The 27,761-nt window shown below is 42.3% G+C and overlaps 1 protein-coding gene across 1 annotated transcript; it reads left to right on the top strand.

The window, feature by feature from the left end:
- Positions 1–1,463: 1,463 nt before the first annotated feature.
- On the top strand, positions 1,464–19,226 carry LOC139539656 (putative ferric-chelate reductase 1). The gene is made up of 11 exons (XM_071342805.1): positions 1,464–1,547; positions 6,317–6,512; positions 12,879–13,018; positions 13,243–13,331; positions 13,441–13,888; positions 15,811–15,894; positions 17,362–17,453; positions 17,545–17,603; positions 17,981–18,130; positions 18,468–18,511; positions 18,717–19,226. Exons 2-11 carry the CDS (start codon positions 6,317–6,319, stop codon positions 18,813–18,815), a joined length of 1,401 nt encoding a protein of 466 aa, XP_071198906.1. The 5' UTR covers positions 1,464–1,547; the 3' UTR covers positions 18,816–19,226.
- The last annotated feature ends 8,535 nt before the right edge of the window (positions 19,227–27,761 follow it).

The following is a 27,761-nucleotide window of genomic DNA, read 5'->3' on the forward strand; positions in this document are numbered from 1 at the left end:
CTCCAGCTAGGATGGAGTCGTCACTCCTCAACAGGCCAGGCTTGGTCCTGTTTGTGGGTGAGTCCCAGAAAGAGGGCCAATTGTCTTCAAATTCTATATTTTGGGAGGGGCAGAAAACAGTTTTCAACCAGCGATTGAGTTGTGAGACTCTGCTGTCGAGCTCATCCCTCCCCCTAACTGGGAGGGGGCCAGAGACAATTAATCGATGCCGACACATCTTTCTAGCTGATTTACACGTTGAAGCTATGTTGCGCTTGGTGACCTTTGACTGTTTCATCCTAACATCGTTGGTGCCGACCTGGATAACAATATCCAGTTTTAGCTTTAGCCAGCACCATCTTCAGATTAGCCTTAACGTCGGTAGCCCTGCCCCCTGGTAAACAGTGTATGGTCGCTGGATGATTCGTTTTAAATCTAATACTGCGGGTAATGAAGTCGCCGATGTCTAGGGTTTTCAATTTGTCAGAGCTAATGGTGGGAGGTTACGGCGTCTCAGACCCCGTAACGGAAGGAGTAGAGACAAGAGAAGGCTCGGCCTCTGACTCCCGACTCGCTGCTTAATGGTGAGAACCGGTTGAAAGTTTCTGTCGGCTGAATGAGCGACACCGGTTGAGCATACCTACAGCGTTTCCTTCCAGAAGCCATGAGAAAATTGTCCGGCTGCGGGGACTGTGCGAGGGGATTTATACTACTATCTGTACTTACTGGTGACACAGACGCTGTTTCATCCTTTCCTACACTTAAATTACCCTTGCCTAACGATTGCGTCTGAAGCTGGGTTTGCAGCACAGTTATCCTCGCCATAATGCGATCGTTCTGTATATTCTAAGTACAGTGACTGCAATTACAAGGCATCATGTTAATGTTACTACTTAGCTTCGGCTGGTGGAGGTCCTTACGAACCACGTCCAGATAAAGCGTCCAGGGTGAAAAAATGTAATGAAAAAAGTCGAGCGAGAGGAACATTTTTTAATATAGACGGCCATTAAAAAGTAAAAACCGTAAAATTGGCAGTTAGCAAAGTAAGGTTAGCAAAAAACCGCACGTAAACAAGTCTACAAGTTGTGACCGGAAATGACAGTGTATTGGACAGTGTATTGGAGTATACTGACTTCTCATCCCCACTGATACGTATCAAACTGTGTAGTGGCATTCCATTTTTTTTTTTTTTTTTTTTTTTTTTTTTTAAATTTTATCCCCTTTTCTCCCCAATTTTCGTGGTATCCAATCGCTAGTAATTACTATCTTGTCTCATCGCTACAACTCCCGTACGGGCTCGGGAGAGACGAAGGTCGAAAGTCATGCGTCCTCCGAAGCACAACCCAACCAAGCCGCACTGCTTCTTAACACAGCGCGCCTCCAACCCGGAAGCCAGCCGCACCAATGTGTCGGAGGAAACACCGTGCACCCGCCCCCCTCAGTTAGCGCGCACTGCGCCCGGCCCGCCACAGGAGTCGCTGGAGCGCGATGAGACAAGCGCCACCCGGGAGAGCATTCCATTTTCACTCCGCGCGTTGGCGACGTACTTCGCTCCTTCCTGAATCAAGGTAAGAAATAAAACAATTTTCTTTACGGTGATAATTTCGTTAGTCCATTCTACATTCTGTTATCGGCATTAAATATATTTGGTTACATTCTGTAACATCAATGGTGGAAAAAGTACCCAATTGTCATACTTGAGTACAAGTAAAGATACCTTATTAGAATATGACTCAAGTAAAAGTGAAAGTCTCCCAGTAAAATCCTACTTGAGTAAAAGTCTAAAAGTATTTGGTTTTAAATATACTTAAGTATGAAAAGTAAAAGTATAAATCACTTCAAATTCCTTATATTAAGCCAACCAGAAGGCACCATTTTCTTGTTTTTTTAAAATGTAATTATAGCCAGGGGAACGCTCTAACACTGACATCATTTACTAGATCAGAGGCAGTAGGGATGACCAGGGATGTTATCTTGATTAGTGTGTGAATTAGACCATTTTCATGTCCTGCTAAGCATTCAAAATATAAAGCGTACTTTTGGGTGTTAGGGAAAATATATGAAGTAAAAAGTACATTATTTTCTTTAGGAATGTAGTGAAGTAAAAGTAAAGTTGTCAAAAATATAAATAGTAAAGTACAGATACCAAAAAAACTAATTAAGTAGTACTTTAAAGTATTTTTACTTAAGTACTTTGCCTGACTGTGTAACATACTGTCACTGACTGTCTCCAAGTGCCACCCAGTCCTTGACTTGGGATGGAATAAGGGCAGGAGCTGTCTTTTTCCAAGTCAGTCCATTCACTGAAATTCACAAATGACATTATGCTATAGTGACTTCTGATTATTCACTGTTAATTATTTCTCCATGACTATTATTATAGCCCAAATAGTAAGCATTATTGACACTGGAAAGCTGCTGTGTCTGATCCCATGTAGACTTACCACCTCCTGCCATTGTGCCCTTGATCAAGGCACTTAGTGCCCCAAATAGAACTGCACTGTTAGTCACATGTTGTCAACATGTGGTCAACCCTCCATTTGGAGAGCTTCTGGGTGTGCAGGCTTCGGTTTTGATCCAGCCCTGAAACAACAAAAGTCTGCTTACCAAGGTCGTGTAGAGCAGCTGATGTCTAGGCCACACTGTGGTAAGACAAGGGCTTGAACAAAAGTCTGCACACCCAGTAGCTATCCTGGAGGATGGTTGCCACCCTTGCCAAATACCTCTGTCTTTATAAAATGATTCCCTCATTCAATAAATCAGGAATCAAGTGTATAATGTAGGCTACTTCAAAGTATCTAACTAGACATGATTATATATAAGGCTCAAATATCAACACAATTGCACACTCAATTCGTGAAAATATACATAAAGTATTTCAGCAGATGTTGTGTGTTTTTGGTAGGGAAAGACACATTTGTGTGTGATTTCATTCATAGAAAAATAATTTGTTGTCAGAATAATCGTTTGAAAGTTATTAGAGCAATGTATTTTGGGCAATGGTGTTCTACACTGCCTTTTCTTTTGTCACACATTTATATATAAAAAAAACATGTTAACAACCCAATCAACCAGGTTCTCACCAAAATACTTATATTATTAATGCCAATGCTGTTTTCTATGCTTGATTTCTCTTAATACTGCGATACTGGTGCTATGTCGGATTTTATGAAGTTGCCAGACTGGAGTAAAAATATGTATTTGTCCGTTTTTGTTTTGTGTGGTATCAATTAAGGTATTGATTGGGAATGGGGTTACATTTTTATGATGGGAAATGCATCAGTAAATGTGGGGAAACAGAATTCCCCTGGTGCAACTGCATGGTATTTGCAACTATAATGAGTCTGGACTATGATCAATTAAGCCATATCAATGCAGTTAAACAGGTTAATGTAAAATAATGAATTATGTTGGCTTACACTTATGGCACTTCCAAGGTCGTTTCATGATGATCATTACAGTCATGTCAGTCATTTTATATACTTAGGCTATTGTAACAAGGCATATGCCAGCATTATAAGCCTACTGCGTCTGCCCAGAGGCCTACTAAGCTTTCATGGCAACAGCCATTAGCGCTCACTTTGCAATGTATGAGCCCTGGTTAGAGTCCCTGTTGCAGCTTTCACTTTCTTCCTCTACATTGGTGGCAGTGTTGGGATCACATCCAGCTCACGTCTAGTTCTGTGATCTAGTGTTGGGAAGCATTCTGTTTTTCAACATTGTGTTGGGTGTAATTACATTGATATGTCTAGTGAACAATGGGCATGACGGATAGAATTATTCAGTGAAGGTGTGATTAAGCCTTACATCAAAGATGCATGAAGCTGAATGGAAAGTGTTATGCCCTGACCAGTTATTCAGAGGAAAATCCTCTGTAACTGTTGAATTTACATACGTTAAGCAAACACATTCTACACATTTACAAAGGACCTGTGTAAAGTGTTATTACAACCATGGTGTTATTTTGTTACTGAAGCTTAAATATCAATAACCTGACAATGATCCACATCATATGGGTAGACAAATAATGTAAGTGTGTTATGCAGCAAAACACAACTATCCTTTTTTTTAGGATGCAAACCAGTAATATGAATCACTGTTGATCCATCCTGTTCTGATCTAATGAGATGGATGTAGGATTTTCTACGGCCTAGAATCGAGGCTTTTCCCAGTAATGAAGGACGAAGCTAGACCCCTCTTGATTCTCATTGGCAAAGACTGAACAAGTTAGGGGTTATATGTCAGACTCACCTGTACCACTTTGCCCAACATGTTATACCCCAGAGGATGTAAATAAACCTCTTTTAAAGGTGATATAACTTGTGTCATTGTTATAGGGCTGTGAAACCCATAGCCAAATGGCTTCAGACTGAGTATTTCCTCACTGGAAATTGCTGATTACAATGAACATAGCTTAGAGTATTTAATTCATTTCATACTCTCCTATACCACTGTTCCCTTTATCTTAAACCCCATAGGATGTAAATAAACACATATTTTATACAAAATAATTCATACAAAAGTCAAGAGTTGGCTATAACATGAATACCAACAAGGTGAGTGTGTGTATCCCCATTCTCCAATCAAATACCTTTATCAATACCCCAAAAAATAAATCATGATATGTCTTTTTCTCCAGTCTGGCAACCCTCATAAAATTCGAAATAGCCTCTTGTAAAATGCATTATGAAAGAAATGGTGTAATGTAAACGAAAAAGTGGAGCCTTGTATTAAATGCATTGAAGAAAATTGTGTAATGTTGGCTCCACAAAAACGCACAGAAACTGCTGAAATACTTTTTGTACGTATTTCCACGAATTGAGTGTGAAATTGTGTTGCACACACACTGAAATGTTGCACTCTCTCTCCTCGGGCAACGGCCCACTCACAATGGCACACACGCAGCACCACAGACATGTACTGAAGGGTCATTCCGATAATGCCTTAAATGTTTTTTTTTTATTGATTGATCATATTCAATAGTGTGCTTTCATGAATTATATTAGATTTATTTTTTAATGAGCTGGCGGACACCCAGAATAATAGTTTGTGTGGATGTGCTTACTAACGGGGAATAAACTAACAAAATAAAGTAGCACATTCCATGTATAATCTCCCAGCAATTTAATAGGTATTTACCAATGTTTCGGCATCACTGTGCCTTCCTCAACAATTATTAAACTATTTTCCGTGACTTACATGACCTTACAAACCATAATTTGACAATTTGGAACAGCGCATCTTGCCATTCAGCCTGGCGCATTTTCAATCTGCGCAATCTCGAACACCATACTGTCACCCACAGATTCACAGACTAGCAGCAAATACATTTGAACGAAGCGGAATCAGGAAATGAATGCCCACTCTCCATTGCTATTCAATGAAGATCCCGCCTTCATTCCGCTTTGATCAACCTTTTCTGCCTCGGCGTGTGAATCTGTGCCAGCAATAGTGTAACGCTCGTCTTCCTCCTCGTCTGAGGAGGAGCAAGGATCGGACCAAAACGCAGCGTGGGTTGAATACATAATAATTTTAATAATAATAACGAAGACGAAAAAACACTTGAACAAACTACAAAATAATAAACGACGTTAACAGACCTGAACTTGAGAACACATAAAACATGAACACAGGAACAAACGAACGGAACGAAACAGTGCCGTGTGGTGAACAAACACAGACACAGCAACAATCACCCACAAACAAACAGTGAGAACAGCCTACCTTAATATGGTTCTCAATCAGAGGAAACGTAAAACACCTGCCCCTGATTGAGAACCATATCAGGCTAATGCAATGAACCCAACATAGAAACACATAACATAGAATGCCCACCCAGCTCACGTCCTGACCAACTAAACAAGGCTAAACAAAGGAAATAAGGTCAGGAACGTGACAGTGACAAATAGGCTATTTTTATAGATAAGCCAGGTCGTAATTCCCCAAAAATGAACATTTTCCTCAATAGTACTACTGCATATGATTTTACAACTCTTAGTAAAAACCCTTGTCAAATCTGATTGGCCTCCTCAAAGTTAGTCTCAGAAATCCCAGACCTAGGGCAGTATGCTGGAACATTGTTAATGTGGGAGGCAACCCGTCTACAATAAAGACTCCAATAAAGTAATCAAACACTGATTTGATGCAAATTATCCTCAAATTTCTACAGTAGAGCTGATTGTTGTAGCCTAGCCTACCTTAGTCAAGGTTTGGGGGTCAAATACACTCATGGTGGGTACTTTACTTTTATATACATATTACCACACTGCTTACAATCTGACTGTGGAAGTTAAGATATTTTAAGAAACAGTGCTTTGACACACACCCTGCTTTTCAGATGTGCTCCGCCCAAATGGCCCTCGCCATTTTGATTGGCATTGCCACCATTGAAACTGTGACTGGTTTTAGTAGCGGTGGTGTTCACATGTCCTGTGGCACAATGTTGCCCCAACATGGTTCTCCCACACCTGAGAGTGGTCCGTTTATTGTCCCAAAACATTTCTGTTCCAGTGCTGCAGGAGATGAGACTATAGGTAAAGATCAAAGCACCCTGAATGTGTGTGTGTTTGTGTGCATGTGAATAAATGTGTGTAACTTGGAGTAAATTAATAAATGCATTTAAGAATAAAGAACCCAATATTCTGCATTTACACAGGAAGCCCAGTTCTGATATTTCTTTCACTTATTAGTCTTTTGACTAATCAGATCAGCTCTGAAAAAGATCTGACGTTGTCACGATCGTCGTAATGATGAGACCAAGGCGCAGCTTGAGTAGAGTTCCACATATTTAATAAAGAGAAACTCATAAACAAAACAACAAAAGCACAAACAAAACGTGAAGCTACTGGTGTGCACAAAGGCAACTATACGTAGACAAGATCCCACAACACAAACAAGGAAAAAGGCTACCTAAATATGATCCCCAATCAGAGACAACGATAAACAGCTGTCTCTGATTGGGAACCATATCAGGCCAACATAGACATACAAAACCCCTAGACATACAACACCCCAAGACATACAAAAACCCTAGACATACAAAACTAGCGTACCCACCCTAGTCACACCCTGACCTAACCAAAATATATAGAAAAACAGATATCTAAGGTCAGGGCGTGACAGACGTGTAAAAATCTAATGTGATTGGTCAAAATATCAATTAGTGGGGGAAAAAACAGAATTGGGCTGCCTGTGTAAACGCAGCCCTTATTGGACCTTGTCAGATGAGCCTGATGAACCATGGGTATAACGGATGTCGTCGGAAGGAAGAGACCAAGGCGCAGCGTTCTAAGAGTTCCACATCATTTAATCCCGAAGTGAAACTAAAACAGGACAATAAAGAATACAACGACCGAACAGCTTCGATGTGCAAACTCCCTGCACACAAACAAAGAACAAGAACCCACACAGAAAGAGGGAAAAGGCAGCCTAAGTATGATCCCCAATCAGAGACAACGATAGACAACTGCCTCTGATTGGGAACCACACTTGGCCAGAAACAAAGAAATACAAAACCTAGAATACAGAACATAGAATGCCCACCCAAATTACACCCTGACCAAAACAAAATAGAGACATAAAAAGGATCTCTAAGGTCAGGGCGTGACAATGGGTTACATAAGGTATTATATATGTGAAGCCTAATAGTGGATGGTACAGAACCCATTATACACTGAACAAAAATATAAACGCAACATGCAACAATTTCAAAGATTTGACTGAGTTACAGTTCATATAAGAAAATCAGTCAATTGAAATAAATAAATTAGGCCCTAATCTATGGATTTCACATGACTGGAGAATACAGATATGTATCTGTTGGTCACGGATACCTTTAAAAAAAAAGGTAGGGGCGTGGATCAGAAAACCAGTCAGTATCTGGCGTGACCACCATTTGCCTCATGCAGCATGACACATTTCCTTCGCATGAAGTTGATCAGGCTGTTGATTGTGGCCTGTGGAAGGTTGTCCCACTCCTCTTCAATGGCTTTGCGATGTTGCTGGATAATGGCCGGAACTATCAGGAATCAAGGTAAGACCCAGATGCGGACTGTGTCGAAGTAACAATGTTTATTACAGCAACAGGGGCAAAGGAACAGGACGTCAGGCAGAGTGGTCAGGCGGGTGGGTACAGGGCCAGGACAGGCAAGGGTCAAAAACCAGGAGGATGAGAAAAGAGAGACTGGGGAAAACCAGGAGCTGACACAAAAATGCTGGTAGGCTTGACAAACAGAGAACACAGGTATAAATACACAGGGGATAATGGGTAAGATGGGCGACACCTGGAGGGGGGTGGAAACAATCCCAAAGACAGGTGAAAAAATTCAGGGTGTGACAGTACCCCCTCCCCTCTTCAAGGGGCACCACCTGGCATCTTACCTGGGCGCATACCTGGTTGACCGGTTGGGTCCAGGATGTCTGTAGCGGGGACCCAGCACCTCTCCTCCGGGCCAAAACCTTCCCAGTCAACCAGGTACTGGAAACACCTGCCCCGTGGTCAAACCCTCATGAGGCGTCTCATTGTGTACGCCGGATGGCCATCGATGACACGGGGAAGAGGGGTGGGCCTAGAAATAGGTCTAGAGTGGGTCTAGAGTGTGACCCCCTTTGAAGAGGGGGATGACCGCGGCAGCTTTCCAATCTTTAGGAATCTCGGACGATACGAAAGTTGAACAGACTAGTAATAGGGGTCGCAACAATGGAGGCGGATCATTTTAGGGAAGAGAGGGTCCAGATTGTCTAGCCCAGATCATTTGTAGGGGTCCAGGTTTTGCAGCTCTTTCAGAACATCTGCTATCTGGATTTGGGTGAAGGAGAAGCTGGGGAGGCTTGGGCAAGTAGCTGCGGGGGGTGCAGAGCTGTTGGTTGGGGTTGGGGTAGCCAGCAGGAATGCATGGCCAGCCGTAGAGAAATGCATATTGAAATTCTCGATTATCGTGGATTTATCGGTGGTGACAGTGTTTCCTAGCCTCAGTGCAGTGGGCAGCTGGGAGGAGGTGCTCTTATTCTCCATGGACTTTACAGTGTCCCAGAACTTTTTGGAGATAGAGCTGCAGGATGCAAATTTATGTTTGAAAAAGCTAGCCTTTGCTTTCCTAACTGACTGTGTGTATTGGTTCCTGACTTCCCTGAAGAGTTGCATATCGCGGGGACAATTCGGTGCTAGTGCAGTACGCCACAGGATGTTTTTGTGCTGGTGGAGGGCAGTCAGGTCTGGAGTGAACCAAGGGCTATATCTGTTCTTAGTTCTTCATTTTTTGAAAGGGTATTTTGAGGAAATTACTTTTAAAGAACAACCAGGCATCCTCTACTGACGGGATGAGTTCAATATCCTTCCAGGATATCCGGGCCAGGTTGATTAGAAAGGCCTGTTCGCAGAAGTGTTTTAGGGAGCGTTTGACAGTGATGAGGGGTGGTCGTTTGACCGCGGACCCATAACGGATGCAGGCAATGAGGCAGTGATCGCTGAGATCCTGATTGAAAACGTCAGAGGTGTATTTGGAGGGCAAGTTGGTCAGGATAATATCTATGAGGGTGCCCATGTTAACGGATTTAGGGTTGTACCTGGTGGGTTCCTTGATAATTTATGTGAGATTGAGAGCATCTAGCTTAGGTTGTAGGGCGGCCGGGGTGTTAAGCATATCCCAGTTTAGGTCACCTAGCAGAACAATCTCTGAAGATAGATGGGGGCATTCAATTCACATATGGTGTCTAGGGCAAAGCTGGGAGCTGAGGGGGGTCTATAACAGGCGGCAATAGTGAGAGACTTATTTCTGGAGAGATTCATTTTTTAAATTAGAAGCTCTAACTGTTTGGGCATTGACCTGGAAAGTATGACAGAACTTTGCAGGCTATCTCTGCAGTAGATTGCAACTCCTCCCCCTTTGGCAGTTCTATCTTGATGGAAAATGTTGTAGTTGGGGATGGAAATCTCAGAATTTTTGGTGGCCTTTCTAAGCCAAGATTCAGACACGGCAAGGACATCAGGGTTGGGGGAGTGTGCTAAAGCAGTGAGTAAAACAAACTTAAGGAGGAGGCTTCTGATGTTAACATGCATGAAACCAAGGCTGTTATGGTTAGAGAAGTCAACAAATGAGAGCACCTGGGGACACACAGGGCCTGGGTTAACCTCTACATCACCCGAGGAACAGAGGAGGAGTAGGATGAGGGTACGGCTAAAGGCTATCAAAACTGGTCGTCTAGTGTGTTGGGGACAGAGAATAAATGGAGCAGGTTTCTGGGCGTGGTAGAAAAGATTCAGGGCATAATGTACAGACAGGGGTATGGTAGGGTGCGGCTACAGTGGAGGTAAACCTAGGCATTGAGTGACGATGAGAGAGGTTGCATCTCTGGAGGCATTGGTTATGCTAGGTGAGGTCACCGCATGTGTGGAAGGTGGGACAAAAGAGGTATCTGAGGCATGTTGAGTGGGACTAGGGGCTCCGCAGTAAAATAAAACAAGACTTGCCGAGGAGTCTCGGCAAGCGGCGACGAATGCGGACACGTCAGGAACCATAGTAGGCCACCGAAAGCGCTGACGCATAAAGGCCAGGGTACGACGGGTGCCCAGGTTGCAGGCAAGCCTGGAGGAGTGGGCCCACTTCAGGACTGCGGAGCAGACGGCGTCAGGAACAAACATCCGGTTATCAGGGCCCCCCCAGGGTTCGGCTGGGAACGCTGAGCCTCATGGGCTGCTTCCCGATTCCCCAGCTGAGTGCCGTCGCCAGGCATGAAGTGGGAAGGATGGTCTCGGGTTCTGGGGTAGTAGTCGTTGGGGCTATATTGGTGAGACAGTGCATCCGGCTTGACAATCTTGTATCCCGGCCCATATTGAACCGTGTGAACAGCAGGGCCCATCTGGCTTGCCTGGAATTGAGGCGCATGGCGGTGCGGAGATACTCCAGGTTCTTGTGGTCAGTCCACACGATGAACGGATGTTCCTCCAACACCATCTTCACCTTAAGAAGATCACGATCCCCTACATCGTAGGTCCTTTCCATGGTGTTGAGGCGATGGGAGAAGAAGGCACAGGGATGTAGCTTGAGGTCAAGGACAGAACGCTACCCCGGGTAACATTTCAGCTGCACCCTGGACGTAGGCTGAGGCCAATCCATCACTGCTCTCACCTTCCCGGGATCCATCTGGACACTCCCAGCAGAGATTATGTAACCCAGAAAGGGATGGTGGAGCGATGGAACTCGCACTTCTCTGCCTTCACAAACAGCTGATTCTCCAGAAGGTGTTGAAGGACCTGCCGGATGTGGATCACATGTTCTTGAGGGGAGCGGGAGAAGACGAGGATGTCATCAGTGTAGACGAAGGTGAACCATTTCAACATGTCACAGAGGACATCATTCACCAGAGCCTGGAACACAGCAAGTGCGTTGGTGAGGTCAAAGGGCATGACCAGATACTCGTAGTGGCCACTGGCTGTGTTGAAGGCGGTCTTTCAGTTGTCCCCCTCTCGTATCCGCACCAGGTGGTAGGCGTTCCGTAAATCCAGCTTGGAAAACACAGTGGCCCCCTGGAGCGACTCGAAGACCGAGAAGATGTGTAGTAACGGTTCTCAACTGTAATGTCATTGAGTCCCCGGTAGTCAATAGACGGGTGCAGGGTCTTGTCCTTTTTCGCCACATAGAAAAACCCTGCGCCGGCAGAAGAGGAAGAGGGACAGATAAATCCAGCAGCTAGGGAGTCCCCAATGTAGGTATCCATAGCCTTGGTCTCCGGTCCCTACAGAGAGTACAGATGTCCCCGGGATGGCATGGCGCTAGAGAGAAGGTCAATCCCGCAGTCGTAGGGTTGGTGTGGTGGAAGCGACGTGGCCCGGGCCTTGCTGAACACCTCCCGGAAGTCCTGGTACTCAGAGGGAATGGCAGAGATCCGGGGCACCTTCCGAGCCCCCAGGAAGACGTCCTGGGGCAGGTTGTGCTGACATCAGGCAATGGGCGTGGCAGAACAGGCTCCAGCCCATAATGGCACCAGTAAACCTGTTAATGAGGGAATTGTGTCGCTGGGAGAATCCCAATACCACGGGAATCAGAGGGGATTTGATGAACAGGAACTGGATAGCCTCGCTGTGGTTCCCCGAAACACCCGTAGGTTGATTGGAGTGGTGTTGTGGGTCACTAGGCCTATAGAGCGCCCATCCAGTGCTCTTATGTCCATGTGAATGGAGAGGGGCTGAGTGGGGATGTTCAGCTCGGACGCCAGGGTAGTGTCCAAATTCCTCTCCCTCCGTCATTCCTGTAATCGCCCATCGATATGGCTGGTCAAAGCGATGAGGGAATCGAGCTCCGTAGGTAACCCCCGGGCTGAAAACTCGTCCTTGACCTCTTCCGAGACACCGTCCAGGAACATATCGAACAGTGCCTCTTGATTCCAAGCACTCTCCGCTGCCAACGTGCGGAAATCCACCACATAATCAGCTACACTGCGGGAGTCCTGCCGACGCTGGATTAGCCTCCGGGCGGCCCCTGGCCCGGAGAACGGGGCATCAAAGATCTTCCTCACTTCTCCATGAACCCTTCCAGACTAGCGTATATGGCCGGCTGTTGCTCCCACACGGCAGTAGCCCAGGTGAGAGCCCTCCCGGACATCATCGTGATGAGGTAGGCTATCTTGGAGAGACCCGAGGGGAAGTATGAGGGCTGAAGCTCGAAGATGAGGGCACACTGAGCTAGGAACAAAATTTGAGAGAAATAAGCTTTTTGTGCATAAGGAAAATGTCTGGGAACATTTATTTCAGCTCATGTAACACTGGACCAACACTTTGCATGTTGCGTTTATATTTTTGTTCAGTATAGTTGGTACCTCCTACTAGGTTCCTCCTACAATAGATCACCATTTTTGTGTTTGAAAAGTATGAACCTGTCTATGTTTCTAATAATGTGTTACAGTGTCACTCCAAGCTGATCCTGCCACTCCGTTTAAAGGGTTTCTGTTGGAGGCTAGGGAATCACAGGATGGACCTGCTGTTGGCACCTTCACTCTGCTCACTCCCGCTCATAGCCGCCTTCTTCAGTGCAATGGCAATCCAGTGAGTCTGCTCTAATATAAGTGTTTTCCCCCTCTTGTTGCTTAGTTACCCTCTTATTGCAGTTTATTTTACCCTCCTTATTCCTCATCTCACATGGTCAAGCATCAGTCTCATGATCAGACAATGATACTGGTAAAAAGGTGTCATCAAGCTAAGGAGCTTTGAAATGAACTGTATGGCACCTTTGATGTCAGTCTGTCCATGACTCTGAAATGTGTGTGTAGGCAGCTGCTGTTACCCAACCCAACAACCAAGCCAAGACATTCATTGAAGCCAAGTGGAGAGCACCATACAATGGACTTTTCTATTTCAGGTCATTATTCATGCATTCATTTATTCATGAATGAATTGACTGTAATTGCTGTTGTCGCACTACAGTAAAAGGGACATTGTCTGAAAGCATGTTTCTTTATATTTTTCAGAGTCACATTTATTAAAAACATGATGAAGTTCTGGATACCAGAGGCCATTAACATCACCACCTGTCCTACTACTACTACTACCCCTATTACTACTACTACTATCACTACTCCTACTATCACTACTACTACCCCTATTACTACTCCTACTACTACTCCTACTATCACTACTACTCTCAATCCTACTAATATCACTACTACTACCCCTATTATTACTACTACTACTACTCCTCCTACTATCACTACTCCTGCTATCACTACTCCTGCTATCACTACTCCTGCTATCACTACTACTACTATCACTACTCCTACTATCACTACTCCTACTATCACTACTCCTACTCCTGCACTGCACACATCTGCACCCTCTACGTGTATGCTTATTAGCACTCTCATTCGGCCTTCACTCTTGGTAATGAGTCTTCCAAAAGGCCAGACACTTTGGCATAAGGTAAGTCATAATATGGATTTCGATATTTAACTTCTAGTTCTTTCAGTGTCTAGTTTAGGGAAATCTCCATGACTTCGTACAGCTGGGGCCGTATCCACAAAGCGTCTCAGAGTAGGAAATTGGTCGATAGTGTGGAGAATAGAGACATTTTACTCCTACTCTTATGGGTAAAAATAAAAGCTATACATAAAACCTCTTCTTTAGTCATAAGAGTCCCACCTAGTCAACAGATAGTTATGAAACCTCATGAGCTGTCCTAACCAGTTAAGAGTTACCAGCAGGTGTGTTGATAATAGAAAAGGACAGCGAGTCAGTGGTTCCTGCACCATAGAATAATGTTTTGATATTTCTATATGATCAATCCATAAATAATCTAGCCCTACATGCAACAGTATCTCTTGCGCTTTTGAGAATGATTTCACACGAGGCCTGATTCACATGAAATGCCTAAATACTTATAACAGCTAGGCTAATAAATAATCACATGTTTTTATTATTTCATTGGTGTATATCATGTTATTTCAAGTTATCCCTATATCGGGCATGCCTATAAATTGGGCAATGGAAAGCATAGGGCTTATGTTAATTTTGATTGTGTTAGGCTAAAATTATAAGACCTTTCAAGTGTTTTATCAAGGCTGACCCTAGGCATAAGCGGTCGCTTAGGGTCCCCGACTCAATTATTATGATTTTATTTTCTGGGGGGGGGGAACTCAGTCAGAGTCCCAACTTACTGTTGAGAGTTAGAATTGCAGCAAACTTGCTTTAAAACTGCAACATTGTCTCTGCACCCCATGGTCAAATGTACTTTAAAACCACCAAGAGTGTGGCCACTCAAATGTTTTGCCTACCAACAAAACCTTACTTAGGGCCCCCAAATGGCTAGGGCTGGCCCTTCGTTTTATGAAACACTATCGGCAAGTGACTTGATGCTTACTGTGCTAAAGAGATTCAGAGTTGTTGAATGGGATGGATGAGTGTGTTGATATAATGGTAATTTTATAACAATTTTAACATACCATCACACTGAATGATTCAGTGCAATATGTCGATCACATTATTCAGAATATCAGAAATGGTTTAGAAAAAGGTTATGCATACCAACAAAGTGATCGTGTCATGCGTAAACTATACCAAATGCTAATGCAGGAACATTGCCTTTAAATTTCAATCACGCTGTAATGCTGAGCTTCGGCGATACGGAATGAACAGAGCTCTATATTTCCTTTGCGGTACCTCAAAATGTAATGATTACCATTATGAGTTGATTTTAATCCTGGTGCAGAGTTTGTCTGGGCAGTGTCTTAACATCTATATGTAATACATGTAGCACTAGCCACTTTAAACTATGACACTTTTATGTTTACATACCCTACATTACTCATCTCATATGTATATACTGTACTCTATACCACCTACTGCATCTTGCCAATGCCGTTCTGTACCATCACTTATTCATATATCTTTATGTACATATTCTTTATCCCTTTACACTTGTGTGTATAAGGTTGTTGTGGAATTGTTAGGTTAGATTACTCGTTGGTTATTACTGCATTGTCAGAACTAGAAGCACAAGCATTTCGCTACATTCGCATTAACATCTGCTAACCATGTGTATGTGACAAATAAAATTTGATTTGATTTGACCCTAAAACCTACTCCGAGGTGGGAGTTTTTTTTGTTTAAACAGGTTCTGATAGGATTCATAGGACCTGTTCTGAGACGCTTTGTGGATACGAACCAGGATGTTTTGTTCTATGGTCCTGCTGCACTTAGTCATGGTGTAGATGATTCTGGTTTAAAGCAGTACCTCTCCAACTGATCTTTTGTCTGAAAATGTTTAGTGTCTACAGTGCCATACTGTCTATTCTATGAGCAGAATGCTGGGCAATGATTTGACAACAGTTGTTATTTTGTTGCAGTTGTTCAAGATTTTGTTGTGTCCTCTCTCAATGGTTGTAGCCATCATTGCCTTTATTCTTTTGCTGCTATGGGAGCCAATACAAGTGAGTATCAATGACTTTATTTAAGCAATAAGCCCCAAAGGGGTGTGGTATATTGAGAAATATACAGTACCACGGCTATGAGCAGATTTTTAGGCACGATGTGTATATTTATATATGGCTGACAGCCAATCAGCATTCAGGGCTTGAACCACCCAGTTTATAATGTAATTTATACAACGGGTGGTTCTAATCCTGAATGCTGATCGGTTAAAACCTCACTCCAGCCCGTATCTATTCCACATGTTACCACCGGCTAAATCTATGACGTTAAAATGCCTATTTACTCTGTTCCATCTCACTGTGCAATCCACTGTCTCATCAACCCAGCCAGGCACTTTATAAGCTTGATCTCCACTATAAAAAGCATCTAGACATTATCAGATTTCTTTTAGACTAACATCTAGTTTTCAACAGCGGAGATTTGTATAAACCTTGCTGCCTGTCTCTCCGACATTTGCAACATTGTTTTAATATTCAAATTCGATCTCCAGCTGTCCCATAGTATTTAACATGTAGGGGTCGGGACTAGAGAGAGGCAGGCAGTTTCCTAGCCAGTCGAAATCATGAATCGGCTGGCATAATTTTTATGAAAATATACAAAGAACTGTCAATTGAATAAAGGTCAAACTAAACGAAGTGCAGCTAGTTTGCAGTCTTTCCAGCTTCAGTTTGAAGTGATTGTGTTAGCTGTGTTGTTGGCTAGCTCCACTGAACAATAGTGTCCTGACGAGAGAGCACATTTTCTATACCAGGCAAAATCGCGACTCATTAGCTCATTGTTATGGATGTATCCAAATAAATGTCACTAGAAAACAGCTTAAACAAATGCAAATGCAGCTACTGTTATTCTTTTTGACGTTTGATGTGACTGTAAGTTAGCCTTAGTTGGCTGGCTAGCTAGCAAGCAAGGGATAAGTACGTTGCCAGCCAGTATGAAAATGGAACATTTAGAACGAACGACGGGGTGGCGTCCATAGATACAGAACAGAACGACTGGGTCGTGCCTCTGGCAACCGAACCAACAGAACGAACGACCAGCCGGCTTGGGTAGCAACCCTAGATTTGTGTCGGGACTATATCTTGTGGAAGGAAAAAATAGTATGAATAAATTAATCAAAATAAAGTTTTAAATGAAAATATGTCAGTCATTATATAAATATATTGGTAACCCATGGAATAAAAGTGATAATGCCCTCGAAGCCGGTATTTGGAGGATGTATTGGCACGGTTTGCCGGCCCTCGTCGAATACCCATGCCAATAATATCCTCCAAACACCAGCTTCGAGAGCATTATCACTTAAATATAAATGGTTTGAATGCAGTTTCAGCCAATCAGCCCCCAGGACCCAAACTAACCAGTTTTTAGTGTATAGACTTTCTTCCTGCCAGAACACTGTTCTGCTGTTCAGGGTTGAGGTAAACTCCATGTTGAGATGAAATGTGTGTGTGTGTGCTTTTGTCTTATAGATAACTCTTGTGGCTGTTGTGGGTGTGGCAATGGTCCTGAGCTTGGGACAAACGATTGTTGTTTTTCTACCCTTTGGGTCCAGCCATGAACTGTGAGTTCCTCAGATCAAAGCCTGAAAATGTGTGTTGAAAGTACCTGAATTGAACCTCACACTAGTAAAGATGTTATGTATATTTTTTCAGGAGGTCCATCTGTGATTTGGTTCTCAGAGTGATTGCCTTCACAACGGAGGTTTTTACCAGTAAGGAACTTCACCTTTTGATTATAACTGAAGGAGAACAATATGTCATAGCTCATGTGATTCCATGGGGTTACATAGTTGACTCGTCAGATCTAACCTATATTTTATAAGAAATCTTTCTCTTCTCGTTCAGTGGAACCCTGTAAGGTTGCGAACAAAATCAACAATCTCTGAGTGTTAGATTAGTTCTGTAGAAGGCTTACTACAGTATACCTACCCTGTGTGTTGCGGTGTTGACAGTGAATGAGATCACATTTTCAGGTTTAGCTTACTCAACCTAGTTAGTAGTACAATGTAATGGTTCCCAACATCGCTCTCACTCGAGCTACATGCGCTTTTCTCTCCTTCTGTGTTTCTCATCCCACTCTCTAACACAGTGGTGGCCATATTTGTGGGTCTGGAGGAAATTGAGAAGTGCTGCTCGATACACTGGCGCATGAAAGTGATGGGAGGGTATACAGCCTGGGTGGCTCTGTTCTACTTGATGTTCATATACCTCTGTTGCAACCAGAGTTACCAGAGGAAAAGTAAGATTTGTAAATATTAAGCAGGCTACTGTTTTTTTTGTCATGAATCTTGTTCTGGAGGCAGCTCTGAATAGTGATAACCCTAATGCCTAACCCAAACCTTAAATTAGGACCAAAAACTGTTTTCCCCCCACAATTATTTTACAATATAGACCATTTTTACTTTTCATCTGGCCTATCTAAGGTAAGATTGCTCAGTTCTGCCTCCAGGACAAGAATCATGACAATAAACGTCAACCTGCGAACATTAACGTCTCATCTCACCGTTTAAGATATTGGCATTTCTTAAAAATGTAAATCGATTTGAATATGGTTTTGTCTTCTGTTCCCTTCGCAGGAAATTCAGGAATTGATGACAAATGTATTGTGCCAAAGAGAACGGTAAGTAATCATATTATAAAGGTCACTGTGTTGCCTCCACTTTAAATCTAAAATCACAAAATACTTATCATAAGAATGTTTTTTTATATATAATTATGATTGGATGACCGAATACATGTGGGGAGGGGGTGCTTTGAAATGCAATGTGTCAAAACACATTTTCATGTCACTTTTTAAAATTGTAGTAATTTTTTCTTCTTTTCAGACACTCTCTTTTGAAAAAATCCTCAAAGTTATCCTCGTTCTGGGCAACTTGGGTTTTACAGTGGCTCTTATCATTGGAATATATACTTATGAGACATGATGACGGTGTAAAGCAAGAGGTTTGCGTCGTTACATTAAAACATGTATTATGACAGTAGGTTTATACTGTAGATACGTGTTATCCACTTGGTAACATACTGTATGTCACACATGCACTTTAACCCTTGTTTATCATTGTTTCTTTTTGGTTTGGGTTACAATACACGTTTATACTGTATCATGAATACTTAGATGTTTTACTATAGCTAAATTTCCATCCATATGGCAACAGATTTTCATGCAAATATTCTAAAATCCACATAAAACAATATGCACATTTTCCCACCATAGTTGTTTTCATCAAATTGACTTGTTGCACATAAAAGGATGTGTGTGATGACGTAGTGCACATAAAAATACCTTTTTGCGGTTAAATTCCCATGTACCGAATAAAAAATACAAGTTAAATGGGTTTCAATTGCATTTTCAACTCTACTAATTGTTTTCTCACTCAAAAATGTACGTTATATAGCAAGTGTGCACTCTGGTATTGGCAATGTGCTCTATTCAACAGCGCACAGATTTAGTGCACTGTTGGCTAGAGCACACGTATAGCCTACATCAAGGGTACTACGAGGTCCAGAGCCTGCTGGTTTTCTGTTCTACCTGATAATTAATTGCACATACCTACATAAGGGACACTTGTGGCAGCTCCCTTCTGATTGATGAGGATTTTCATAAGGCAAATGGACGGTCTCTTACTAAACGTCCGTGGGTGCTACTTAAATAGGCCGACGGCCTCAGGTCGACTCCCCCCCCAAGGCCTGGTCTTCCAGGAAGTCTATTTCCAATAAGTTTAAACAGGGATTTACCATCACCAAATGGACAGGCTGAAATCAACATCAATGAGCATTGGAGAGGAACCACTATCACTGCGAGGTAATCTCGAGTTCAACGAGCCAGACAATTGGGCATATTCAGCAATATATTAGGGCATGTCCAATTCGTGATGGTAAATGCCCATTGTAATGTATTGCTAATACACATAATATTCCAATACACATAATACATTGCCAGTCTTAACATGTTATACTGCAGTTGGACAGTGTCCATTGCCAATATATGGCTATTGGACAGTGTCCATTACACATATGCTATATTGTCAGTGTGAACATGATCTTCTTCAAGTTGACAGTGTCCATTGCCAAGGTATATCCATAAGGACTTCCCATTATGAAATTGACATGCTGAATCAACCCCAACGAGAAATTCTGACTTCCTATGATGTCCTATGATCAAACATGACAAAAAGACCTTCTAGGTTGATCCAGGGCTTAACATAGTGATATATATCATTTGGTCAGTATTTAGGCCATCTCAAAATTATACAGTTGAAGTCAGAAGTTTACATACACCTTAGCCAAATACATTTCAACTCAGTTTTTCACAATTCCTGACATTTAATCCTAGTAAAACATCCCTGTCTTAGGTCAGTTAGGATCGCCACTTTATTTTAAGAATGTGAAATGTCAGATAATAGTAGAGAGAATGATTTATTTCAGTACATTTTTTCATCACATTCCCAGTGGGTCAGAATTTAGTATTTGGTAGCAAATTAGTATTTGGTAGTTTACATACACTCAATTAGTATTTGGTAGCATTGCCTTTAAATTGTTTAACTTGGATCAAACGTTTTGGGTAGCCTTCCACAAGCTTTCCACAATAAGTTGGGTGAATTTTGGCCCATTCCTCCTGACAGAGCTGGTGTAACTGAGTCAGGTTTGTAGGCCTCCTTGCTCGCACACGGTTTTTCAGTTCTGCCCACAAATTGTCTATGGGACTGAGGTCAGGGCTTTGTGATGGCCACTCCAATACCTTGACTTTGTTGTCCTTAAGCCATTTTGCCACAACTTTTGGAAGTATGCTTGGGGTCATTGTCCATTTGGAGACCCCTTTGCGACCAAACTTTAACTTCCTGACTGATGTCTTGAGATGTTCCTTCAATATATCCACATAATTTTCCTGCCTCATGATGCCATCTATTTTGTGAAGTGCACCAGTCCATCCTGCAGCAAAGCACCCCCACAACATGATGCTGCCACCCCCGTGCTTCACGGTTGGGAGGGTGTTCTTCGGCTTGCAAGCCTCCCCCTTTTTCCTCCAAACATAATGATGGTCATTATGGCCAAACAATTCTATTTTTGTTTCATCAGACCAGAGGACATTTATCCAAGAAGTATGATCTTTGTCCCCATGTGCAGTTGCAAACCGTAGTCTGGCTTTTTTATGGTGGTTTTGGAGCAGTGACTTCTTCGTTGCTGAGTGGCCTTTCAGGTTATGTTGATATAGGACTCGTTTTACTGTGGATATAGATACCTTTGTACCTGTTACCTCCAGCATCTTCCCAAGGTCCTTTGCTGTTGTTCTGGAGTTGATTTGCACTTTTCGCACCAAAGTACGTTCATCTCAAGGAGACAGAACGCGTCTCTTCCCTGAGTGGTATGACGGCTGTGTGGTCCCATGGTGTTTATACTTGCATACTATTGTTTGTACAGATGAGCGTGGTACCTTCAGGCATTTGGAAATTGCTCCCAAGGATGAACCAGACTTGTGGAGGTCTACAATTTTTTTTCTGAGGTCTTGGCTGATTTCTTTTGATTTTTCCATGATGTCAAGTAAAGAGGCACTGAGTTTGAAGGTAGGCCTTGAAATACATCCACAGGTACACCTCCAATTGACTCAAATTATGTCAATTAGCCTATGTCAGGGAAATTGCAAGATTATGTTATAATGCTTGTATTGCATTATAATGGTTGTTTTATTCAACAGAATAGAGTATTCTGTTAACTATTGTGTGTGTGTTCTACTGAGGATGGGCCTCTATGAGATAACACTGACAGAGGAGATTTACGATGTCTTTGGGTGATAAAACCTAAAGAGCATTCCAGAGAACATGAGTTAATGTTTGTGCTATACCGTACCAGGGTGAGATGGTTCCAGTTTGGAGTAGGAGGACCAGACACAGGTCTATACAATGAAAACTGTTGACACAGCAGATACTGTATGCTATGTATTATAGGTATCTTTCATACAGATCTTAACCTTGTGACCATTCTATGTATCTGTTGTTCGTCATGTAGGTTGAGAGGGGTGTATCCTGGCTATAAAAGACCTTTGTACTTTTGTTTATTCACTCTCAGTGGTTCATTAGAAATGGGGAATAGTTGAAAGTCATTGCTATTGCAAAGCTCTTATTATTAAAGATGTAGTTTAAGTATAACTCTGACTTGTGTGAAAGGTTTGTCTCTCCTCGTTTGATAAGACAGAAATTAACCACCACACCTATCAGAAGCTTCTAAAGCCATGACATCATTTTTCTGGAATTTTCCAAGCGGTTTAAAGGCACAGTCAACTTAGTGTATGTAAACTTCTGACCCACTGGAATTGTGATACAGTGAATTATAAGTGAAATAATCTGTCTGTAAACAATTGTTGGAAAAATGACTTGTGTCATGCACAAAGAAGATGTTCCTAACCGACTTGCCAAAACTATAGTTTGTTAACAAGACATTTGTGGAGTGGTTGAAAATGAGTTTAATTGACTCCAACCTAAGTGTATGTAAACTTCCGACTTCAACTGTATATGCCATTTGAACATGGTTCACTGACTTTTGGGTTCGGAAGCCGACTTCCTATGATCATATATGGCAAATGGACATAACATCTTGATTTAGTACTTTCAATACTTATATATACAATTTGAGCATTTCCAATGCCATTTTGGACATGGTTCTGTGACTTTTGGGTTCAGAACCTGACTTCCTATGATCATATATGGCAAATGGACAAAACATAGGCCTTATGGACAAACTCGCATAAATAAGCCAAATCTATGTCCATACTTACAGTGGGGAGAACAAGTATTTGATACACTGCCGATTTTTCAGGTTTTCCTACTTACAAAGCATGTAGAGGTCTGTAATTTTTATCATAGGTACACTTCAACTGTGAGAGACGGAATCTAAAACAAAAATCCAGAAAATCACATTGTATGATTTTTAAATAATTAATTTGCATTTTATTGCATGACATAAGTATTTGATCACCTACCAACCAGTAAGAATTCCGGCTCTCACAGACCTGTTAGTTTTTCTTTAAGAAGCCCTCCTGTTCTCCACTCATTACCTGTATTAACTGCACCTGTTTGAACTCGTTACCTGTATAAAAGACACCTGTCCACACACTCAATCAAACAGACTCCAACCTCTCCACAATGGCCAAGACCAGAGAGCTGTGTAAGGACATCAGGGATAAAATTGTAGACCTGCACAAGGCTGGGATGGGCTACAGGACAATAGGCAAGCAGCTTGGGGAGAAGGCAACAACTGTTGGCGCAATTATTAGAAAATGGAAGAAGTTGAAGATGACGGTCAATCACCCTCGGTCTGGGGCTCCATGCAAGATCTCACCTCGTGGGGCATCAATGATCATGAGGAAGGTGAGGGATCAGCCCAGAACTACCCGGCAGGACCTGGTCAATGACCTGAAGAGAGCTGGGACCACAGTCTCAAAGAAAACCATTAGTAACACACTACGCCGTCATGGATTAAAATCCTGCAGTGTACACAAGGTCCCCCTGCTCAAGCCAGCGCATGTCCAGGCCCGTCTGAAGTTTGCCAATGACCATCTGGATGATCCAGAGGAGGAATGGGAGAAGGTCATGTGGTCTGATGAGACAAAAATAGAGCTTTTTGGTCTAAACTCCACTCGCCGTGTTTGGAAGAAGAAGAAGGATGAGTACAACCCCAAGAACACCATCCCAACCGTGAAGCATGGAGGTGGAAACATCATTCTTTGGGGATGCTTTTCTGCAAAGGGGACAGGACGACTGCACCGTATTGAGGGGAGGATGGATGGGGCCATGTATCGCGAGATCTTGGCCAACAACCTCCTTCCCTCAGTAAGAGCATTGAAGATGGGTCGTGGCTGGGTCTTCCAGCATGACAACGACACGAAGCACACAGCCATGGCAACCAAGGAGTGGCTCCGTAAGAAGCATCTCAAGGTCCTGGAGTGGCCTAGCCAGTCTCCAGACCTGAACCCAATAGAAAATCTTTGGAGGGAGCTGAAAGTCCGTATTGCCCAGCGACAGCCCCGAAACCTGAAGGATCTGGAGAAGATCTGTAGGGAGGAGTGGGCCAAAATCCCTGCTGCAGTGTGTGCAAACCTAGTCAAGAACTACAGGAAACGTATGATCTCTGTAATTGCAAACAAAGGTTTCTGTACCAAATATTAAGTTCTGCTTTTCTGATGTATCAAATACTTATGTCATGCAATAAAATGCAAATTAATTACTTAAAAATCATACAATGTGATTTTCTGGATTTTTGTTTTAGATTCCGTCTCTCATAGTTGAAGTGTACCTATGATAAAAATTACAGACCTCTACATGCTTTGTAAGTAGGAAAACCTGCAAAATCGGCAGTGTATCAAATACTTGTTCTCCCCACTGTATATATAAGTATAATTGACAAAACACACTTTTCACCTTTGAGACGTGACTTTCTGACCATTTCACATATGAAATCCAATGGTGGAGCGCGATCGCCACCTTTTGGATTTTTGGTGTGTAACACCCGGCATTTGACATGTTCCACTTGCAATATGTTTTTGACCAACTGCCGCCCAATTGAGTGGTATTTGCGATTTGTATTTGTATTTCTTATGAATCCCCATTAGCTGCTGCCAAAGCAGCAGCTACTCTTCCTGGGGTCCAGCAAAATTAAGGCAGTTTATACAATTTTAAAAACATTACAATACATTCACAGATTTCACAACCCAATGTGTGCCCTCGGGCCCCTACTCCACCACTACCACATATCTACAGTACTAAATCCAGGTGTATGTATAGTGCATATGTTATCGTGTGTGTGTGTGTGTGTGTGTGTGTGTGTGTGTGCATGTGTCTGTGCCAATGTTTGTGTTGCTTCACAGTCCCCGCTGTTCCATAAGGTGTTTTTTTATTGTTTTTCAAATCTAATTTTACTGCTTGCGTCAGGAATAGAGTTCCTGTAGTCATGTGGAATAGAGTTCCATGTAGTCATGGCTCTATGTAATACTGTGTGCCTCCCATAGTCTGTTCTGGACTTGGGAACTGTGAAGAGACCTCTTGTGGCATGTCTTGTGGGGTATGCATGGGTGTCCAAGCTGTGTGCCAGTAGTTTAGACAGACAGCTCGATGCATTCAATATGTCAATACCTCTCATAAATTAAAGTAGTGATGAAGTCAATCTCTCCTCCACTTTCAGCCAGGAGAGATTGACATGCATATTATTAATATTAGCTCTCTGTGTACATCCAACGGTCAGCCGTGCTGCCCTGTTCTGAGCCAATTGCAATTTTCCTAAGTCCTTTTTTGTGGCACCTGACCACACGACTGAACAGTAGTAAAGGTGCGACAAACTAGGGCCTGTAGGACCTGCCTTGTTGATAGTGTTGTTAAGAAGGCAGAGCAAATCAAAGTTTATTTGTCACGTGCGCCGAATACAACAGGTGTAGTAGACCTTACAGTGAAATGCTTACTTACAGGCTCTAACCAATAGCATTGCTTTTTTATAGACAGACTTCTCCCCATCTTAGCTACTACTGCATCAATATGTTTTGACCATGACAGTTTACAATCTAGGGTTATGCCAAGTAGTTTAGTCATCGCAACTTGCTCAATTTCCACATTATTTATTACAAGATTTAGTTGAGGTTTAGGGTTTAGTGAGAGTTTTGTTCCAAATACAATGCTTTTAGGGCTAACTTATTCCTTGCCTCCCAGTCTGAAACTAACTGCAGCTCTTTGTTGAGTGTTGCAGTCATTTCAGTCGCTGTAGTAGCTGACGTGTATAGTGTTGAGTCATCCGCATACATAGACACTCTGGCTTCACTCAAAGTCAGTGGCATGTTGTTAGTAAAAATTGTAAAAAGCAAGGGGCCTAAACAGCTACTCTGGGGAATTCCTGATTCTAACTGGATTATATTTGAGAGGCTTCCATTAAAGAGCACCCTCTGTGTTCTGTTAGACAAGTAGCTCTTTATCCACATTATAGCAGGGGGTGTAAAGCCATAACACATACGTTTTTCCAGCAGCAGACTATGATCGATAATGTCAAAAGCAGCACTGAAGAGTAACAAGCCATCCCCCACAATCATTTTATCATCAATTTCTCTCAGCCAATCATCAGTCATTTGTGTAAGTTCTGTGCTTGTTGAGTGTCCTTCCCTATAAGCATGTTGAAAGTCTGTTGTCAACTTGTTTACTGTGAAATAGCACTGGTCAAACACAATTTTTTCCAGAAGTTTACTAAGGGTTGGTAACAGGCTGATTGGTCGGATATTTGAGCCAGTAAAGGGGGCTTTACTATTCTTGAGTAGAGGAATGACTTTAGATTCCCTCCAGGCCTGAGGGCACACACTCTCTAGTAGGCTTAAATTGAAGATGTGGCAAATAGGAGTGTCAATATTGTCTGCTATTATCCTCAGTAATTTTCCATCCAGGTTGTCAGACCCCGGTGTTTTGTCATTGTTGATAGACAACAATAATTTTTTCACCTCTTCCACACTGACTTTATGGAATTCAAAAGTACAATTTTTGTCTTTCATAATTTGGTCTGATATACTTGGATGTGTAGTGTCAGCGTTTGTTGCTGGCATGTCATCCCTAAGTTTGCTTATCTTTCCAATGAAAAAGTCATTAAAGTAGTTTACAATATCAGTGGGCTTTGTGATGAATGAGCCATCTGATTTAATGAATGAAGGAGCCGAGTTGGCTTTTCCCCTCCAAAATTTAATTTAAGGTGCCCCAAAGCTTTTTTACTATCATTCTTTATATAATTTATCTTTGTTTCATAGTGTAGTTTCTTTTTGTTTCGTTTAGTCACATGATTTCTTAATTTGCAGTACGTTTGCCAATCAGTTGGGCTGCCAGACTTAATTGCAATACTTTTGCCTCATTGCCATACCATTTGCCTCAAATTGCCAGGTCACAGTTGTAAATGAGAACTTGTTCTCAACTGGCCTACATGGTTAAATAGAGGTGAAATAAAAAATATATTAAAAAATCCCTCTCAAACATAAAATTTTTCAGTTCAAGGGGATTTAACAGTTTTCACAGGCATTTTCTTAATGGGTGCGTGCTTATTAGTAACTGGAATAAGTAGTTTCATAAATGCGTCAAGTGCAGCGTCTGGTTGCTCCTCATTACACACCACAGACCAGCAAATATTCTTAACATCATCAACATATGAATCACTACAAAACTTATTGTATGACCTCTTATACACATTTTAGGCCCAGCCTTTGGAACTTTGGTTTTCCTAGATATGGCTATAATAGTGTGATCACTACATCCTATGGATTTGGATACTGCTTTTGTCAAGTGTCAGTTGTGCAGAGGTGAGGACGGAGTCAGGCGCAGGACACAGAACTGAGTAAAATAACGTACTTTACTCAGAAAATAATCAGTCAATAAATCCACACAGGGATAACAAACCCTAACACAAAAGACTAACACAAAACCAGGAACAATCACGCACAAAACATAATGAGAACCAGAGGGTTAAATAGGGAAATAATAATAACGTAATGGGAACCAGGTGTGTACAATCAAGACATAACAAATGGAAAAAGAAAGCCGGCGACGACGACCGCCGAATGCCGCCCGAACAAGGAGAGGCACCAACTTCGACGGAAGTCATGACCACTTTAAAGCAAATATCTGCAGCGTTAGTAAAGATGTGATCAATACATGCTGATGATTTAATTCCTGTGCTGTTTGTAACTACCCTGGTAGGTTGACTGACAACCTGATCCAGGTTGCAGGCACTGGTTACAGTTTTAAGTCATTTCCTGAGGTGGCAGCTTGATGATAGCCAGTCAATATTTAAATCACCCAGAAAATATACTTCTCTGTTGATATCACATACATTATCAAGCATTTCACACATATTATCCAGATACT

The sequence above is a fragment of the Salvelinus alpinus genome, chromosome 15 (genome assembly GCF_045679555.1).
Source record: "Salvelinus alpinus chromosome 15, SLU_Salpinus.1, whole genome shotgun sequence".
Lineage (NCBI taxonomy): Eukaryota > Metazoa > Chordata > Actinopteri > Salmoniformes > Salmonidae > Salvelinus > Salvelinus alpinus.

What these genes read in the sequence shown, in the direction of transcription:
- LOC139539656 (XM_071342805.1), top strand. Translation starts at nt 6,317, where the DNA reads ATGTGCTCCGCCCAAATGGCCCTCGCCATTTTGATTGGCATTGCCACC. An exon ending in TTCAGTGCAATGGCAATCCA is followed by an intron (nt 13,019 to 13,242) that starts GTGAGTCTGCTC and finishes ATGTGTGTGTAG; the next exon opens with GCAGCTGCTGTTACCCAACC. An exon ending in GTATTGTGCCAAAGAGAACG is followed by an intron (nt 18,512 to 18,716) that starts GTAAGTAATCAT and finishes TCTTCTTTTCAG; the next exon opens with ACACTCTCTTTTGAAAAAAT.